This window comes from Alexandromys fortis, unplaced genomic scaffold (genome assembly GCF_014885135.2).
Source record: "Alexandromys fortis isolate MF-2015 unplaced genomic scaffold, M_Fortis_MF-2015_v1.1 scaffold_5, whole genome shotgun sequence".
Lineage (NCBI taxonomy): Eukaryota > Metazoa > Chordata > Mammalia > Rodentia > Cricetidae > Alexandromys > Alexandromys fortis.
Genome location: NW_026067924.1, coordinates 1,097,526 through 1,117,834, shown reverse-complemented (window position 1 = coordinate 1,117,834; position 20,309 = coordinate 1,097,526). Strand labels below are relative to the sequence as shown.

The 20,309-nt window shown below is 45.1% G+C and overlaps 1 protein-coding gene across 5 annotated transcripts in view; it reads left to right on the top strand.

Moving 5' to 3' along the window:
- Window positions 1-20,309, top strand: part of Hivep1 (HIVEP zinc finger 1) — a 136,285-nt gene that overhangs the window by 105,114 nt on the left and 10,862 nt on the right. For all 5 annotated transcript variants that reach the window (XM_050142262.1, XM_050142261.1, XM_050142263.1 and 2 more), the window contains exons 4-7: window positions 813-6,760; window positions 9,962-10,092; window positions 10,760-10,935; window positions 14,095-14,196. In XM_050142262.1, coding sequence (XP_049998219.1) covers window positions 813-6,760; window positions 9,962-10,092; window positions 10,760-10,935; window positions 14,095-14,196 — 6,357 coding nt within the window. The remainder of the gene's footprint in view (window positions 1-812; window positions 6,761-9,961; window positions 10,093-10,759; window positions 10,936-14,094; window positions 14,197-20,309) is intronic.

The following is a 20,309-nucleotide window of genomic DNA, read 5'->3' as shown; positions in this document are numbered from 1 at the left end:
GAGTGCCGAGAAGGATACAAAAGACGTGCTGGGCACCGCTCTACAGAAAACAGCTGGTTCTTCTGTGCTGCTTCAGTGCCGCACTTGAGTGATGCTCCTGCCGTCCCATCATGCCCCAGGGAGTAAAGGTGTCTACAGCGGAGTCACTATCTTCTCTTCATCCGTGTATGTATGAGAGCACATGCATACATGGCACAGCAGGAAAAGAACATTGTATGTAAACTTGCATCATCGTCAAAGGCAAAGTGGGTATTACAGGGTAATATGAATTTCAAATATGTGCATTGTGACAGTGATGTGAAAGTGATCAATTAAAACCTCGGCTTTTATAAAATAATGTTATATAGAGAAATAATTTCTGTCTATATGCCCAAGGATCCAACAAATGGTAACTAATCACTTCCTAAATACATAATAGTTTAGAGAAGTTGTGGGTAGTTTCTGACTTAAACTGATCTGCTTCCAAAGCACTTTAAAATAAGGTCAGTATCTTCTTTACTGTTATGTGAGCAATGGGGAAGGATCTAGCTCATGACATGGGTTTCTCCAGAATGGAGCAGAGTATTCCAGAACCACTCAGCATGACCTCTGTATTAGTGTTTCTGTAGGTTTTTGATTGGAAACCTTCTTAAAATGTCCACACCATGGACATGGCTCTGTTAAAGGAGGCTTTTGCTCTCTTGATCGTAATTATAGTTGTTAAACACTCATGACATGTATATAATTTTACCAACCGGTTTTCATACTTTTTCCTTCTTTCTTTCTTTCTTTCTTTCTTTCTTTCTTTCTTTCATTCTTTCTTGTCTTAACAGAAATCCTAGAGGCTGGCATTAAAGGAGGCTCTGAGTCTCTTAAAGGTGTAAAGCGAAAAAAGATTGTTGCTGAGAATCACTTGAAGAAAATACCAAAATCCCCCCTGAGGAATCCTCTTCAGACCAAACACAAGCAGAACACAGAAGAGTCAGCGGCGTTCAGTGTCGTCCAGGATACATCAGATGTTCATAAGAAACACAGCTGTGCCCCTGCCAAAACTGGGAAGCAATGTACCAAGCAAAATGGAGAAATACCTGGGATGACTGCCGAGGCCTCAAAATCTGAAGACTCGGTCTCCCCAAAGAAGGCCTCATTTCCCCACCACCGCTCGGAGCTGCGGAGATGGAGGTCCGAGGGCTCAGACCCAGCCAGGATCAGTGGCCCTGATGGACAGCAGGACTCCAGCTCCTCACCTAGTAAAACCAGGACTGACAATAGTGAATGTAGCTCTCCTTCCTGTAGCACCACGCCCCTTTCCTATACAAGTACCGCGTTCGATGTCTTACTGAAAGCAATGGAGCCAGAATTGAGCACCTTGTCACAAAAGGCCTCATCTTGTGCAATTAAGACAGAAAAACTGAGACCAAATAAAACTGTATGGCCCCCTTGTCAATTAAAGAACAGTTCCCTGGATGTCTCTAATCCTGCTTCCCAGGAATTGGTTGTCGAATCGCAGTGTTCTCCGTGTACCTCATACGCCGTACATGAGGCCTCTGCTCAGAAAAATGAGCAAGCTGCAGCTCAGCCTGTCTCTCACCTGTATACCCCACATGACAACCTTGTTCCCAAACCTAGCCAACAGAATCAGCAGCTTCCAGAGCGTCTGGGCTTAACAGGGTCATTGACAAATCTGCACACCCATGAGAACACTAAACTTGAACCGGTTTATAACATAGCAATGCCGTCAACTCTAGGTCTCATGCCTCCCTCCAGTAGAACTCAGGTTATTCCTCCACACCAGCAAATGGATTCTGCGTCACCCGCGTCAGTAAGCCCCGCCAGCTCCACACAGTCGCCCCCAGGGCCCATTTACAGTTCAACCCATGTCGCTTCTGTTGTCAGTCAAAGTGTGGAACAAATGTGCAATCTTCTTCTGCGAGATCAGAAGCCCAAAAAGCAAGGCAAATATATCTGTGAGTATTGCAATAGAGCGTGTGCGAAGCCCAGCGTGCTCTTAAAGCATATCCGCTCCCACACTGGAGAGCGGCCCTACCCCTGTGTGACTTGTGGGTTTTCATTTAAGACTAAAAGTAACCTGTATAAGCACAAAAAATCCCATGCGCACACTATCAAACTGGGTCTCGTCTTACAGCCAGAGGCTGGCGGTTTGTTCTTATCCCAAGAGTGCCCCAAAGCACTTAGTGTCCATTCAGACGTGGAAGACAGTGGGGAGAGTGAGGAGGAAGGGCCTGGAGACGGGAGGCAGAATGATCCAGGGGTTATGGACCTACAGTCTGTGCAAATAATGAAGAAGACATCCAATCCCGAAGTTTTACCCAAGTCTGTTTCAAGCAATTCAGATAATGTGGTCAGTGGCTTCTCTTCACAGGACAGACCTTCTGAGTCACAAGCCCTGACAGAGTTACCAAAAGTTGTGGTCCACCCAGTAAGTATTTCCACGCTAAGAAGTGACAGTCCGCAGGGGGCCAGTCCCAAGCTGGAACTTCCTAGCACACAGAGGCAGAAGGATCTTCATGTTGCAAACATACTGTCGCATCCAGCCGGGATATCAGCCCTAGAGACGGATGAGAAGTCCCATCAGAGAGGGGATGTGACGCAGTCAGAAGGGAGGCAGGAGGCGCACAGCGGAGCAGCACATGCTCAACTCCAAAGGCAGCAGGCCACAGACGACCCCCAGGAACAGCAAGGAAAACTGCTGCTGAGTCCACGGAGCTTAGGAAGTACTGATTCTGGCTACTTTTCACGTTCTGAAAGTGCTGATCAGGCTGTGAGTCCCCCGACTCCTTTTGCCAGAACTTTTCCCACCGTGGATCCCGACCCAGCTAAGAGCAGTGGGCCCCCGGGGCCTCGAATTGGTGCTCCAGCACCAGCTGCTGTGGCCCCTGGAGAGAAGCCATCAGTTATAGCAGGACAGATGCGTCCACCCTTGGCCACGAAAACTCTGGAGGAAAGGATTTCAAAGCTGATATCTGACAATGAAGCCCTGGTTGATGACAAGCAACTGGATAGTGTGAAGCCCCGGAGAACCTCACTTTCCAGACGGGGAAGCATTGACTCCCCCAAATCATACATATTTAAAGATTCCTTCCAGTTTGACCTAAAACCAATGGGACGGAGAACAAGTTCCAGCTCTGATATACCAAAGTCCCCATTCACCCCCACCGAGAAGTCAAAGCAAGTGTTCCTCCTGTCCGTTCCTTCCTTGGACTGCCTGCCTATTACAAGAAGTAACTCCATGCCAACCACAGGATATTCAGCAGTCCCTGCAAATATAATCCCGCCCCCTCCCTCTCTAAGAGGAAGCCAGTCATTTGATGATAAAATCGGCACCTTGTATGATGATGTCTTTGTGTCAGGACCTAACCCGTCCATTCCCCCAAGCGGACATCACCGGCCCCTGGTCAGACAGGCTGCCGTGGAGGACTCGACAGTCAGTGAGAACCACACGCTGGGCTCTGGGCAGTCTGCGGATGAGAGCTGTCAGGGATGCCCAGCCACCAGTGAGCCCGGGACAGTACAGAGCAAAGTGCTCCCAGCCCCTCACCTAGAAAAGAAGAAGTCCCATCAAGGACGAGGGACCATGTTTGAGTGTGAAACCTGTCGAAACAGGTACCGGAAACTGGAGAATTTCGAGAACCATAAGAAATTTTACTGTTCAGAGTTACATGGGCCCAAAACAAAGGTATCTGTGAGAGAGCCTGAGCACAGCCCTGCCTCTGGTGGGACCCAACCCCAGGTTCTCCACTACAGAGTTGCTGGGACCACAGGTGTGTGGGAGCAGACACCCCAGCTAAGGAAAAGGCGGAAAATGAAAAGCGTAGGCGATGATGAGGACCTGCAGCCTCGCGAAAGCGGGACATCTCCAGAAAACACTGAAGCCCTTCCGCTGCAGCCCGCCCTGGGCTCTGCTCCCAATCCATCCAAACATGCCACTGCCACAGCCGGTGACCAGGTGTCCAGAGGCGTCCAGCTACAGAGCTCTCCTGTTCAGCTTGTGGCCAGGGTCCCTGAGCAGGCCCTACACCTAAAGCAATGTCCTGTGGTTGAACAGCAACTAACTTCTGCCGCTCCGGACAAGATGGAAGTGAAGAGACAAGGGGGTGGCATCTCTGTCATCCAACACACCAACTCTCTGAGCAGGCCTAGTTCATTTGACAAGCTGGAGGCCTTGGAAGGAGGCACCACCTTTACTTTACAGGAGCTGGGCCAAACCGGCATGCCTGGGACTCTGAAAGTGATAGGACTCTCCCCAGAGGAAGGTCACCCACCTCAGATGGCACCCTCACAGGCCCTTAGAGGAGATCCACGGGAAAGTTCTAGAAAGATGCCAAGTGAGCGGTATGTATTAGGTCAGCCCTTGAGGCTGGTCCGACAGCACAACATCCAGGTCCCAGAAATTCTGGTCACTGAGGAGCCCGACCGGGACCTGGAAGCCCAGGGCCATGACGAAGAAAAGTCAGAGAAGTTCAGTTGGCCTCAGCGGAGTGAAACCTTATCAAAGCTGCCGACAGAGAAACTGCCACCCAAAAAGAAAAGACTCCGGCTGGCTGAGATAGAGCATTCTTCAACCGAGTCAAGCTTCGATTCCACTCTGTCCCGGAGTCTCAGCAGAGAAAGCAGCTTATCCCACGCATCCAGCTTCTCAGCCTCCTTAGACATAGAAGACATTTCTAAAGCAGAGGTATCCCCCAAAATCGATTTTCCCAACAAAGCTGAGTTTCTTCTGATTCCACTGGGCGCGAACACACTGAGTGTCCCTGGAAGCCACAGGGAAATGAGGCGCGCTGCATCCGAGCAGATCGGCTGCATGCCCACAGTGATGGAGGTCTCTGAGTTCCGGAGTAAGTCCTTTGACTGTGGGAGCATCACTCCTTCCCAGGCGACGCCAGCAACACTTGCTGAGTCCCAGCCTTCCAGCTCCTCTTCTGGTGTTGGGGGCACCGGACACGTGCCCCTTTTGGAAAGAAGGCGAGGTCCGCTGATCCGGCAGATATCTTTAAACATAGCTTCCGACTGTCATCTATCTCCTGTTAGTGCATCATCTTTCCAAAATATTGTTCTTCCTAGCGTGAATGCAATGGCGTTTCAGGGTCCAAGGCTTCCCGATGCATCTTCCGCTGAGTTTCCCACACGAACTGTGCACTCCCAGGTCCTGACCAAGGATCTTCAGCCAGAAATGTCAAGCTCAAGCTCTACAGATGCCTTCCCTCCTCAACAGCTCTTTGGTGTCCATTTATTGAATGGAACTCCTACTCCCCTTAGTCATCAGAACACACCACTCTCTCTGCCAGTGTCCGCACAGGGTGGCAAACCAGGTACACACCCCAATGTGTGTGCGTCGTCTTCTGGCGAGGGGAGCTTTGCTCCTAAGTACCAGCTTCGGTGTCCAGCATTCGCTTCCGGCCAGGGCTGCTCTTCTAGTCCTCTGCATTCTGTACCTAATCCGGTTCTTCCAGATCAAAGCAGAGTAGATCCGTGTGTGGCTTCAGTAGCTCTAGCAGCCAAACTAGTCGATCCTGTGTCTAACTCCTGCCCTCTGCCGTCACTGGAGCTTAGGCCACCAAACGATCAGCGGCAGAAGGGACTGCCATCCTTTGTGCTGCCCATGCCCCCACAGAGTAAAGTTCCTGTGTACTGTTTTGCCACTGTCACATCCCTGCCACAAATCTTAGTGACCCAGGATCTGTCCAACATGCCAATTTGCCAAACTAATCAGAGTATAGTGCCAGTCAGTGAAGAGCAAAATTCCATGCCAGAATCACAGAACCCTCTCCAAAATGCATTGCCAACACCAGAGAAGGATCTTACCTGCAAAAGTGTTCCTCCAGAGACAGGCCAAAATGCTTCAGTTTCAGAATCCTTGACCACAGTTCAGAAGATGTCTGTGGGTAGACTCTCCCCGCAACAAGAAGTCTCAGCCTCAAGTAAAAGGATGCTTTCCCCAGCAAACAGTTTAGACATTGCCATGGAGAAGCACCAGAAGCGGGCTAAAGATGAGAACGGAGCTGTTTGCAACACAAACATTAGGCCCTTGGAGCTACCGAGTTCAAGGGCTGGCGAGGGCAATAAACAGAAGAAGCCCGTGCTGGTCAGGCAGCTTTGTACCACAGAGCCCCTTGAAGGAGTGACCCCAGAGCAGGACACATGCCCTGCACCAGAAAGGAGCTGCGAGAGTGCTGACTTGACACAGGCTTTACCAATTGATCATTTGTCATCGGGCGCCTCCAAGTTTGTGGTCACAGACCATATCAGTGAATTGCAGGAGCTTAAAAATACCAAGTCGTGCACATCGGTGATTCCTACAGTGCAAGATTCACCTGTCCCTTCAGAAAGTGCCTGTGTTTTGCCCTTGAAATCTATTGACAACAACCAGGAAGAGGAGCCACCAGGTTCTAAACAGCAAGAGAACAAAGCAAACACTCCAGGGCCCTGTCAGCTTTCAGTCCCTGCTGTTTCACCGTTAAGCAGTTCAGACACTCAGCTGTCATTCCCCAGCCTCAAGACTGCGACTAGCTTTACGTGGTGTTATCTGTTAAGACAGAAGTCATTGCCATTGCCTCAGAGCGACCAGAAAACTTCAGCCTATACTGGATGGACAGTGAGCTCCAGCAACCCAAATCCACTTGGTTTGCCTACAAAAGTTGCCCTTTCTCTTCTTAATTCTAAACAGAAGACTGCAAAGTCACTGTATTGCCAAGCAATAACCACCCATTCACAATCAGATTTAGTAGTCTATTCAAGCAAGTGGAAAAACAACTTAAGCAAGGTACTTGAGATATCATTTATCTTTGAATGTGGTTTGTGCAAATTAGTTTCAATAAGTCTTGATGCCCTTAAGTGTCTTACTTACAATAAGTATTTTAATTCTGAATGACAAGTTGTACTGTGTGATTATTAAAGGGGAGGCGACATTCTCCCCAGGAGTCACAATGGGAAGAATCACCTACAGTTTTGGCAGTGATTCTGTCTATAAATATTTTGCAAGCAATGACTCCCCCGGGCACTGACTATTGGGTTGTTTTTGGTTTTCCCTTCAGCTGACTCTACTCAGCGGGAGTTAGAATTTTGATTTTTCTCTTCATTGGTGAGTTGTTAGCTGAAAGAAGATTATGGCCATAATCTCTCAAGGCTAATTTGGAAACACCAACCTGTAGGTTACCAGAAGTGGCTATATTCTCTTGTGAACTATACAAAGATCCAGTAACTTGTCCTATGCCTCCTGTCAACTGATCTGCTCTCACCACGCCCACGTCAGTACTCTGAGTGGACCCCTGAGAGCCATTCATAACTGCCAGAAGATGTATAAAAGAACTTATGCCCTTATGAGTTTATTTGATCACAAATAATTTAAGGTCATGACATTATAATTTGAAGTAATATGTGGAATTCTCATTAGAATTGTTGCCTTTTTAAAATGGGGAAATCATTTAAGCAATTACATAAATAAGAGTATTACCCTAGGCTCTGGTCATTCAGAATTATTGATGAACTCTTTGACTTCTTCAGATTCACAAGCACATAGTACTGATCCATACGAATCTATCTGCATGAAATATTTGTGATACTAGCATGACATAGAAGTCTGCATGGTTCTAACCTGACTGTTCTGTGGAGTTGTGGATCCAGGAAGGCACTCCATGGTGGTGTTCCTTAGCTGAGTCGATGATGGTAATAGCGATGATGATGTAACAGCAATAGATACTTTAGACAAGTGAGGGTTTTTTTTAAAAAAAAAAATAGTAAATCTTTAAAGTATGTGAAAATGAGAAGAAATTGGTTTAATTAAAAACCGCAGGGACTCTGGCATGGACTAGAGGTTTTGTCAGTAGCTTAAAGTTGACAATATGGATACAGCTCAAGGGTTGTACATGGTTACAGAGGGCCGTCTGTGCCAGGGAAGGAAGGTACAGCCACAGATTCAGAGATTTGTTGTTGTAACTTCTTAGACCCCAAGTTCCCTAAATAGGAACTTTAGATGGGCCATCCCTCCCCTTGAGGATATAAGCAGATCTAGGTTTATGTTCCTAATGTCCCAGTGAGCGTGGTCCTCCCAGGCTGGAGCTGTAACTCAGTGTTGGGCATATGTAAGATCCTCCTTTCCATCCCCAGAATCCAAGGGGAGAGTTACAAAGCCGCAGAAGTAGTCCTGGCACGATGTACTTAGATTTCAAATCTTTTGGGGGAAGCAGCAGGTGGAAGGTCTGTCTGGATGACTGTCAGCTTCAGGAACGATTGTGACAGATCAGAGGGAGGAGAATGGAGAGACAGTGAAGAAAGTCCACTCAGACAGAGCCCCAGAGGGAAATGGTAGCAGGCACAACTCAGAAGTATGTGTTCCTGAAGTTGTTAAGTGCCATCATATGGGGGGGGGGGGGCGTGAGCCTGTGCTCTGCACATTTTTCTCACTGGAGATTTGAATCCATGAACAAGTGGCTCAGGAGGCTGGGGCACCTAGCTGACTGCTGTGTATAACCCATATGGTAATACTGTCAGGATTGCAAATGGAAAGAGTATACAGGTGATGCCTGGAGCGCACAGGCGCACTAGAACTGTTGCAGTGACTGAGCCGTTTAACCACCTGATGTCTTTAGCAAGTAGAAGCTGGATTTGATGGTAGAAAAGTGAGCAGAAGGTACAGGGCGTGAAAGCTGAGGCGTGCTCTTCGAAAAAAAGAGCTTGCCTAAAATGTGTGGGTACCAGTGTCCATCTCTTAAATGCCGTTTCCCCCCACCGGGGAGGGGGGAATTTGATATGGAAAAGAAGGTAAGAAAGACCATTGCTAAAGGGGTAACATCAAGCAGGAGTGTGTGTGTTCTACTTTCTAGAGAATCTGGTCTGCTTGCTTGCTAGGGAGTGGAAGAAAACAGGTGGGCGTGTCCGTAATCACTACTCTGGCCTCTGTGAACTGGCCAGCAGCCTGAGCTCCCAGACTCTTCCAGTGGACCCAGCCACTCCTCCGTGATGCACTTTCTCTGGTCCAAGGAAGTCACTTCAGTCTTGCTGAGTCCCGCTGTAGGAAAGGCACTTGTCCTGGTGGAAGTTGTGGTTCTTGTGAAGGCCAGGACAGGACTTGTAGCCTTTGCTGTTAACACTTGGCTTTGACAAAGTGGCATAGCCTCGGCTTAAGGTGGTACTCTCTCTAGGATAACTACACGTGTTGTCATTTTGATGTCTGCTGTCTTTTCCAAAGATTTTATTGCTGTCAGCCCACCTCTGCCTTTGGCCTGACCTGACTTTCACGCTAACCAATGTTTGGTTTTTGACAACTATTTTAGAGACAGAAACCATGTTCTTCAAAGAAATGGAAGAGGGGTGGGATGGAGACTGGGAAGTGGGGCTTCTGCTCCTTCGTGGCTCTCCCAAGTTAGAGGGGTTTTAGTGGTGCCTTTGAGGAACCTGAGACTGTATCTAGAGGTAGCTAGTGCTTTTCCATCTCCAAGGAAATAACTGTTTAAAAGGTAGACTTAACCTGGCAGTAGTGGACACACCTTTAATCCCAGCACTCAGGAGGCATGGGCAGGAGGATCTCTGAATTCAAGGCCAGCCTGGTCTATAGAATAAGTTCCAGAATAGCCAGGGCTACACAGAGAAACCCTGTCTCGGAAAAGAGAGAGAGAGAGAGAGAGAGAGAGAGAGAGAGAGAGAGAGAGAGAAGGAAAAAGAAAAAAAGACAAGAAAGAAATAGAGTGAAACTGTTGCAGGTAGCCAGTGAAACATAAAGACTGTTTAGTCTGTTAAAGAAGGTTTTCTGTCAAGTTCCTGGGCCCCAAGTTCACTTAGCTATCTTGGACTATGGTGGGGACTGGAGGAAGACAGCTGAGGCCTTGATTTAGGCTCCCTCTTAGGCACACACCTGCTGAGCTAACCACTGGTCTGTACTTTGTTATGTTAATTGCTAGTGAAACATAATGGTGTTTGTGTTTCCAGCTTAATGAACTTAGTTTCTCTTTTTGTTTTCCCCTTTCAGAGAGTAGGTAGTCAAAAGTCCGAAGTAGTTGAATTCAGCAATAAAGATGACTCTGAAATCAACAGTGAGCAAGATAAAGAAAATTCCTTAATCAAAAGTGAACCACGAAGAATTAAAATATTTGATGGAGGGCAAGTACATATTTTATTCTCAAATGTAATTTATCCTAGCCTTTTAAATGTGCATTTGCTGTCTTGTGGGTGAAGACCTGCCAGTGAGGATTTTGTTTAAAGGATTCGTAGCTAAGCGAGTCTTCCTGACAAGACGTGTTAGTATCTCTTAAGTAATTCCATTTTGATAGAGGAAATGATGCCTAGTAAGAAATGTACTGTGAGAAGAGCTTGAGTGGAAACCTGGTTCCCACATGGACTTGTAGCATGGAGTGGCTTGGGAAATCTCTCTAAGAGAGATGTGCCTTGCCTTTTGCTGTCTTCCTGTTAGCTCAAGAATAACAAACAAGCTGCAAGAGCCAGTGACCGGCAGAGTTTCAGAATAGTTTAGGGTTTACAGTCACTGCGTTGAATTTAACAATGAAAAAATAAAAAAACTTTCAAACTGGCATCTTTAATTTGTGGAAATTTTAAGAGTTAAACATTACATTGAATGACTACAAGTAGAACCAGCTGTCAGAACATTAGCTGTGATGCATAAACTGGGAATCTTCTTTCTTAAATGTACATAAAATCGTTGTAGAGTGTGTATAAAAGTTGTGCTTCATTTTTTAGGTTGCGTTTTCATCAGTCTTTTCTCAAAGACACAGTATCCAATTTCCCTGCTCCTTTTTCCCCTTTAAATTAGATACAAGTCAAATGAGGAGTATGTATACGTCCGAGGCAGGGGAAGAGGAAAGTACATATGCGAAGAATGTGGAATACGGTGTAAGAAACCGAGCATGTTAAAGAAACACATACGCACCCACACAGATGTCCGCCCCTACCATTGCACCTACTGCAACTTCTCCTTCAAGACGAAAGGTAGGACAGGGCTCGCTGCCACTGCCGTCATCCTGTGCCTTTCTGCCGGGAGGCCAGGTTGTCTCTGTTACTGACTAAGTTACATCTTGCCAGCACTGGAATGTTTGTTCCTTATGTTTCTAGACCCTTTGAGGAAAATACGTCTAATTACAGGGTTTTAGAATATACATAAGTAAAAGTAATGTTTTAAAAGGATCAGCTGTTTCTTTTTACCTTTTATTCCCCAAATCATAGTTCCTTAACAATGACTGGCGTGTTTTCAGAATCCTCACTTTGGGGCTGAAGAAGGAAATAAGTTTTTGCAACCACAAGTAAATTCATTTAGGGTCAAAAAGATTCAAGAAGAGTTTTAAATAATAAACAGAATACATTTTCATAATCATTCATTTTATTTGATTTTAGCCATAAATAGCTATCTTTTATGATAAACTTTAACCCAAATTACATTAAATTTCAGTTTTAAAGTTTTTAAACTTTTCTACTACTAAAGTTTTTAATGGACTCTCAGAAATAGTCATTAAGATTGTATTTGGCATGCTTCTCTTTTATATTCACTTAAAGCATAGCCCTCAGGTGAAGTAGTTTTACCCTGCACATGTTTCCTGTTATGTGTAATGAATATGCTATTATAAACTTTTTGCTCATGTTCACAGATCATTATGTAACAAGTCATTAAAGATAGCGGTTTCACAAAGTAGGACTTCCTTCAGCAACACATCTAATCACGGAGATGTCTGACTTACATAGCAGTGCCCATAAAAGATGATCATTTTATTGGAACTATCTTTGTTCCATTTGAGTTCACATTTGCCCGTGTTGTTTGCTGCTGGTTTTGCACTGGCTGTCTTTATCAGTCATCTCTGGAGCCCGTTTTGGTGCATTGCTGGCTTAGATTTATTGGCATTTAAAGAAAGTTGCAGCTGTATCAACTGAGTGTCTTTATGTTAGCTCAGACAACAGTGGTTTCTTAAGAAGGATCTAGAGAAACAAAGTACTCTTCAGAAAACTTTGAACAGCTCTGGAGAGTTTCAAGCAAGCCTGGGGGAGAGAGAAGTCCTCAGTCATGAACTCTGCTAGTTTGATGTAGGTCTTCCTCCCCCTGGAAATGGTCAGGGAGGCAGCAGTCAGGATCAGTCCTCAGTATGGCCTGAAAATGAGGACCTTTGAACCGTTCACTGCTCTTTTATCGGTAGACACTGATTTAAGAAGCATCTGTTAACTTGGGTTGTGAGAAGAGAAACATGTTTACAAGGCTAACCTTAATAAAACATTACCACATATATAACAGTGTTGCTGAGAGGATCAAGGTATAACCTGGAGTGAGTACATCCTACTCATGTAAACACGTAGGTTTTGTCTTGTTAAACTATTCAGGGAGTTAATCAGTAACTGTGAGAGAATATTAAGAACTTAAATTCCCAAATCCACCCACGTACAGTTTTATATTAGTTTCTTAGTGCATACCTTGTTCCATCTGTCTGTCTGTCTGTCTGTCTGTCTGTCTGTCTGTCTATCTGTCTCGGGAACCAAAGCTTTTTGAAAGTGAACTACTAGTGAGCCTTTTAATTTACCTTAGATATTTTACCTACTATGAAAGCATTTGGGCTTAGACATGGAGATCTCAGCCACAGCAAGGTGGCTTTTAACCACCTGCTTATTGATTTGTTTACTTTTGAGTGGGAAAACCTTGACACTTCCAAAAAAGTAAAGGTTTATGTAATAAATACCACTTTGCCTTGTGTGTCTTAATTACACTTAACATTCTGCCATATTTCTCATGTAATGTAAATGCCAGCCACAGGCAGACCATGTAAGCCCGGTGTGATCTGTGGGGTGCCCCTGGCAGCAGGTAATACCTCGTAGTGACCACGTGCTGCTGCAGGAGCATCTTAGACTTGAACTTCTTAAGCACTTGGCTTTAGGGTGCTGTGTGGTTGTTTGACAAGAATATACCAGGTAGTTCCTGAATCGGCATGTACAACTGTGCCTAACTCCACAAATTCTGCATCTACCAAGAAATTGAAGCTGTATAAATCCAACAGATTTGCATGGGCTTTCAATACAGGCCACATTTAGAACAAGGATTATACCATTTTAAGCACTTCTAATTTTTCCCTGTGCCAAAATTCAGCATTTAAATTTTGCTCTGTATTTTCTCAAAAGAAAGAGTTTGCCCTTGTCAGCAGTATCTTTGGTGTAGTACCGTCCACTCAGGATGTCTGGGGTCCTTAGCTGCTCCTTGTCATCCATGGTCCCTCCAGACAGGTGTGCCCTGTGCACCTGCGATACCTCGCACAGGTGGCTGTCAGCTGCCAGAGCAGATAGCCTGCACTGCTAGGTTCATGAAGTGACAGTGTGGAGCAGGCTCTCTGTTCTGTGCCCCGCACAGTGCTGTTGATGATGCTCAAAAGCAACCCAGAATAGTCACCAAAGGTCCAAAATTTAAAACTCTAAATGCCTGGGTACCGGAAATAAAAAAGAAACTAAAAGCTAACATGGTAGGGAGATCATTAAAACATCATAGGGGAGTCAAGACAATATTCATGCCTTTGGGTCTGGGGTTTAATGCCTGTCAAGGCCCCTGAAATATACCTGACCCTTCTTTCCATTGACTTTAGGCCGTATGAGAAATAAACATGTCCTGAAATTGTTAAGGTTCCAGGTTGAAAACTCTTCTAGAGGTCCTTCTACAACTTGGGATCCTTGGGACTCTGTGGAAGACCATATTACAGAAGATGGACTTCAAATTGAAATGTAAACACATACAGGGAAGTGAGCTGCTGTGAGAGCCAGCAGATGCAGCTAGTGGACAAGTTATTCTCCAGGAACTGCAGAGCAGAATGCGCTCTGAAGGAGGGATAGAGTGTGCACATTCTTAGGAAATCAGAAGTACAGAATAGTTCCCAACAGACAGAAGTAGCTACCATCACAATAGACAAGACAGATTTGAAAACAAAGTGCTATCTATCGCTAGCAAATACAAAAGTCATTGCAACTAACTATAAATTCCAGTGTTTTCTTTCATACAGTCTTAGTTGTTGGATTTGTTTAAGCCCTGTGTATATGTTTGTTTGAAGCAAGAATAGAGTTGTCCGGAGTTGACAAATGCAATGGCAGAATAATACTGCGTAAGTTTAATAAACATTCTTTTCCTTTAAGGAAATCTGACAAAACACATGAAGTCCAAGGCACATAGCAAGAAGTGTGTGGATTTGGGCATCTCGGTGGGTCTGATAGACGAGCAGGACACAGAAGAATCAGGTAAGCCTTCACCGGTGGTTTTCAGAGTGTTTTCACAGCATGGCAGTTATCTCACAACCCCATCCCTTCTTATTTACCTCTGCTGTAGGCTCCTGACCAGTGTTTTCATCTGCAGTTTTCTTCCTGCTTCTTCTGCCCCACTATGGAAGAGTTAACATACAGAACCAAAAGCTTACTCTTAAGTGCTTGATTAACCTTCCCAAAGCATGTGTCTGGTCATGCTGGTCTTTGGCCAATGTTTTGAATTGACAACTTGCATTTGCCAATATAAAGTACAAGTCACTTGAGAGTCCTCAGAATACTGTCTGCTTCCTCTTCCTTTTCTCATTGTCACCCAGGCTGACACTCGAATGTCCTGTGTAGAGAACCATCTCCCTGGTTCATATCCCTCATTGCCCCCTGCCTTCCTCACCCCTGTCCCAGCCTGCACTGGTCACATTGTTGCTTTCTTTAAACTGCAACAGGACCCTGTGCTGTTCCGAAACAGTGTCTACTTTTCCCTTGCCTGGCTCCTGCCAGAAACTTTTTCCTTCTCTGACCTCCTTGTTCTTAGGTGTTTCTTCTGAAAGCCTTTGACCCATCTTCTTTGTGTGATTACTATTCTGGTTCCCTCTCTCCCTGTTGAGCTGCTGCAGTATGCAGTGTGGCATGAACGGAGCCCACTGCCTAGCTGTCGGCTTCTCTAACAATCAGCATTTAGCTCAGCGCCTGGAGGTCACCCTGCTCCTGTGGAGTTTCTGTTCTTAACTCAAGAATTTATCAACTTATTTAATCCAACTTTTCAACCAGTAATAGACGGAGTGAATCATCCTGAATTGATTTCTTAATGTGCAAGAGCAGTGACGTGGTCTGGGTAGTAAGAGCGATCCCAGTTTAAAGAGGAAGGAAGAATGTGTAAGGGCTGAGCGAGGGTGTGTACCCACCAGTGACTAGAACAGGCACTAAGGGAAGGAAAGGCTGCAACAAGCCATGTTGCTGCTGTCCACACTGCTGCGTTTTACTTCAAGATGAGCCTAGGGGAATAGGTTACATGTACAGGGTCTTCTGAATCTCAAGGGAAGCTGGTACTTACATCCTAAACCCACAAAGAAGTGTAGTTCTGGGAATTACACCTTGCTAGGTGGATTGACTCTATCCCACGGACCTGTCTACCCACTCCTGGTGGATTGACTCTAACCCACGGACCTGTCTACCCATTCCTAAGTTGATTGACCTGCTAGCCCACAGACATATCTGCCCATTCCTAGGTAGACTGACTTGCTAGCCCACAGACATAGCTACCCATTGGCTTTCATATTTTCTTCTCATTCCAAAGCTGACCTTAGGCTCTAACTCAAAGTTTATAGCATGGCTCCCTGTTAAGACAAAACAAGCTCCTTTTACCAGTCTGTCTTTTTTCAGTTTGTGTTTTTTCAGATTACCGTATTTATGGTAAGTGTACTTAGCTTTATCTGCTTCTATCAAATAGTAAAACATAGTGTGCAAATACTAAATAAATCCTGAGTGCTGTGTCATGGGGGGGGGGCGCTTACAATTCTCTATCACTGTGCCAACAATCACAGTCTTCCTTTTGACTTTATTGTAGGTTTACAGTGTACGTAAAATATAATAGGGAGTTGTTTTAAACTGTTTATCTTTTTCAATTATTCTATTTTTTCCATTTAAAATCATTTTAAATACATCTGTGCTCATGCTCGAGATGGTGTTTATAAATATTTTAAATGCATATGTGATCATAGCTGATAAGTAAAATTTTCAAAGCACTTCATGCTCCCTTGATTTGTTCCAGCAGCTTTCCTCCCCTACGACAGACAGGACGATTTCCCTTCAATTCATTTAATACATATTCTATATAGATGAATGGTATATGGTTTTCTTCATGCTGGTGGTTTTAATTTGCAGAAAAATTAGCACTTTGATGTAGATACAAAGCATAGTATCTATTCTTACAATATTGTTTTCCAGAAGGAGCCTGCCATTTCCCCCTCCTCTCCAGTATATCACTGTCTGGATTCGACAGTTGGACAGTCGGCACAATGGACAGATAGGGTTGTGTTTTCTTAATGACTGATGTTTGGCCTCAGTCTTCCTCAGAGCTCTCACTCCATTAAGATGGTGATAGTTACAGACGGGTGATAGGGTCTGTGTGTGGAGGTACAGGTTGGGTGTGGCATAGGAGGAGGAAGTGAGGTGTGCGGTTCTGTCACTTCCTGCCTTAGTCCCTTGAGTCGGGGTCTCACTGAACCTGGAGCTACACTGGTATCCAACAAGCACCAGCCATCCTCCTGTCTCTGCACCCCCCTCCCCCTCAATGGCATAAAGGTTAAAAGTGTATGCATGTCTGGTGTCCTAGGTAGGTTTCTCTTGCTGTGATAAAACACTGACCAAAAGCAACTTGGGGAAGAAATGTTTTATTTCAGCTTTATAGCTTATAGTCCATCGTAAAACTCATGGCAGGAATTCCAGAGAGAAATCTGGATGGGTGGAACTGAAGCAGAGGCCATAGAGGAATGCTGCCAGCCTTCTCCCCATGCCTTGCTCAACCTGTTTTCTCACACAACTCTGAACCAGTTGCCCAGGGGTGGCATCACCCATAGTAGGCCTAGCTCTCCCACATCAACCATTAATCAAGAAAATGCCTCCGGGCTTACCTACAGCCCAATCTGATGGAGGTATTTTCTCAGTTGAGGTTCCTTCTTCCCAGACAGCCCTAGCTTGTGTCAAGTCGACAAGAAAAGTAACCATACCTGGATTTTGTATGTGCTCTATGATCTGACTTAGGTCCTCATGCTTGTATCGGAAGCTCTCTGACTGCCTGAGCTCTCTCTGACACTGTAGATTGAGATTTTGCTCACTAGCTTTCTAAATGTTGGGTGAGCAGAACTCAGAAACTTTCAATGTAGGGCTCTTTGTCCGGAGGCTGTGCCAGTTGTTAGCCTCCCAGTAGCCTGGAATATGCTGGATATTCTTTTTCCGTATCCTTGGCTGGTTCCTCCGTCTCTCGAGCCTCTCCAGATGTTTCCCAGGGCGGAGGCCTCTGACCTTCTCTTTCCTCTGCTGTTGCTCACTCCCACAGGTCATCTTCTCCAGTCTTTTGTTTATTCTCTGCAAACTTGCAACCCATCTCTGCTTGCCTGTCTAGTAGATATTCAGATTAATGTACCCCACACGCCCCTCCCCCATTTCCCCTTATGAAGAGGCACACTTCCTCCCTGTGAATTCTCTCAGCTGTGTCACCACAAATCTTGAAGTTGTCTTGATAACCATGCTTTCCCCATTTTTTCTCTAATATATCTGTAAAACCTCTTGGTGCTTCCAAGAAAATGTCTTCCGGGGGCTGGAGAGCGGCCCAGCAATTTCGAACACTTGCTACTCTTCCAGAGGACTAAAGTTTAGTTCCTAGCACCCACATCTGGTAGCTCTCAATCACCTGTAACTCCGGTTCCAAGGGATCTAACTACTGTCTGGCTGCTGTGGGCATCTATACATATAGTACACACTGTTTGTGTGTGTGTGTGTGTGTGTGTGTGTGTGTGTGTGTGTGTGTGTGTGTATGGGTGGGGGCACACAAACATCTTCACATTTTTGTTCACTACCTAGTGGCAGTAGATAGTAAACAGTTGTTGATTGAATTAATGATGAAGGAGAAATACCATATGATTGAATAGGAAATACTTGGTTATTAGTGGTTGAACAAGTTGTAATCAAATGGGAATTGTAATATACTATTTAATAATTTAATACCCGTCACTCTGTAATGTTTCAGTTACAAGTCCAGATTAACATTAGATATTACAAAGGTGATGGTACGTGTGTTTTTTAACTTGTTGGGTTTTGATCACTGGATCTAAATACCAGACGTTTTAAGCCTCTAACATTGCATCTTCTTGTCTGTGATGATGCTCTCCCCAGATTAGTAAAGATATGCTCCATTTTTTCCAGTAACTTCTACAGAGAAAATTTGTTCTTTTAGACTGTTAACAACATGGGGACATTCAAAGCTGATCAAGTCAGGGCCTGTCCCTTCCCTTAGTCCATTCTGTGGGAAATAGTGCTCTCTCTAACTTAGTAAAGAACAAGCTTCCAAATTAGTCTTTATGCATTTATGCATCTATACATAAAATTAGAGTCACCAAAGGACACCAAATCTGCTCTTCACCCGAAGGGGAAATTCTACCTGTCAGAGAAAAAGGGATCAGATCCCTTGAGCTGCTCTGTTAATAAAAGCACCCACCACTTCTTCTATCACGCTAATCACTCCTAGTTTAGCACAGGGCAGTGTTAAACTAAAGCAGCAGTAGCAGCTATCAGTGTCATCACTACCTTGAAGAATGCGAACCCCAGGTCACAGGTGAAGAGCCAAATGATCTTTGCTCCACATTTCTAGAGCAATCGAGAAAATAAAATTATGCAAGATTTAAGCAAATAAGCAGGATTTGTGGCTCTAAAGAGACTGCAAGGACTTCAGTTGATGTTAAAATAAAAAAGCAAATCAAAAGAAACAGCATACATAATTTTAGCTATTTAGAATAAATACTGACAAGAGATATCTAACCAGCAGTGATCTTCAGGTGTGAATGCACGAAGCAGTTGATCTTCACTGCCCCAGCAGAAACCCTGAAGATGTGAAGGATCGCATCAATGAGAAGTCAAATTTAAATCTCAAATAGATTTTCCCCACTCCGAATTCCCTTGCACAGTGTTCCAAGTCCGCCACCCCTTCCCTGGTTGTGGCTCACTCTGCCTGTTACATCCAACTCTGTCATTCCTAAATCCTCTTCTTCCTTCAATTTGGGCACCTTTGCCCCAAAAGACTCTTGTCTAAAAGGTTTAAGTTGTTTAGCCCCACACCAAGACATTTTCAATAAAGCTTTGGAAGGGTAAGTCTACCATGCCTTCCTTCTGAGATACCCTGGGCCTTGCCATTGAGCCACATCTGACCCCCCCCCCCCCATTTCTAAGCCATGACAAGGCTCTGGAGGACAGATGTGTTTGTATTTATCTGTGCAGTGAAGAGGTGGTGAATAGGTCCCAAAGGCCCAAGTACATATCATCATTGTCGCTGCCATGCAGCCCCTCGCTCGCTGTTCTCAGGGCTGTGGTTAGGGTGTCCTTTCCTCCCTCCACTACTGAAGGTGGAAGTCAGGGCTTCATATAGGCTAGACATATGCTGTACCCTCAGTCTACCCTTCAGCCCTCAGAGGCCTCCGTTCTGGTTTAGACCTGTTCCTGCTATGAGAAATCAGGCTGATCTTAGTCAAAACTGAAGTAACCCAGTGAGTTCCTTCTTTCCCTGGGTTTGTGTCTCGATACAGGTGAACTTTGTCGTTCAATTCTGACAGCAGATCGCAACTGTCCACTGTAGAATGCAGTAGTTTAAAAAAGCAGCCAGATTGAGCCGTATGTACCTTCAGAAGCCAGTACCAGGAAGCCCGAGTCTGGAGTATCTGGAAAATTGTGGAGTCATCTTGAGAATGGTGGCACACTATAGGCCTTGCTACTTGGCAGGCTCAGGATAGGCAGATCTCCTGAACCCAAAAGTTTTCAGGCCAGCCTAAGCAATAGGGATAGCCTATCTCAATAAAATAAACACAATTAAAAATCCGTAAGCAAAAGGTTTTCTGTTTCCCTAGAAGGTGGCAGCAGGCTGGTAGTTAAATCAGTCATGGGATCCTGCAGTTTTTAAAGAAGGACGGACTGTAAGGCGACTATAGAGTTGGCTCAGTAGGTAAAGTGTTTGCTTTACAATAAGAGGACCTGAGTTCAAATCCCCAGAACCAACCTAAATGTCCTGTGTGGCAGTGCGTGCCTATAATCTCAGGGGCTTGCTGGCCAGCCAGTGTAGCGGAAACAACAAACAGTGACAGACATTGTCTCAGACTATAAACAGTCCAGGAAGAAAACTGACACTGACCTCTGGTAGGTGAGCACAGCCACATACATGTGCACACATATATGTACACCACACACACACACACACACACACACACACAAAGAAACAAGAGAATTAAGAATGATCTGGCACATTTTATATACACATAAGGGCTGGGAAGACACGTGAAAGTACACCTCCATGGTTAGATCTTGATTATTACAGACATGGGAAATGGGGC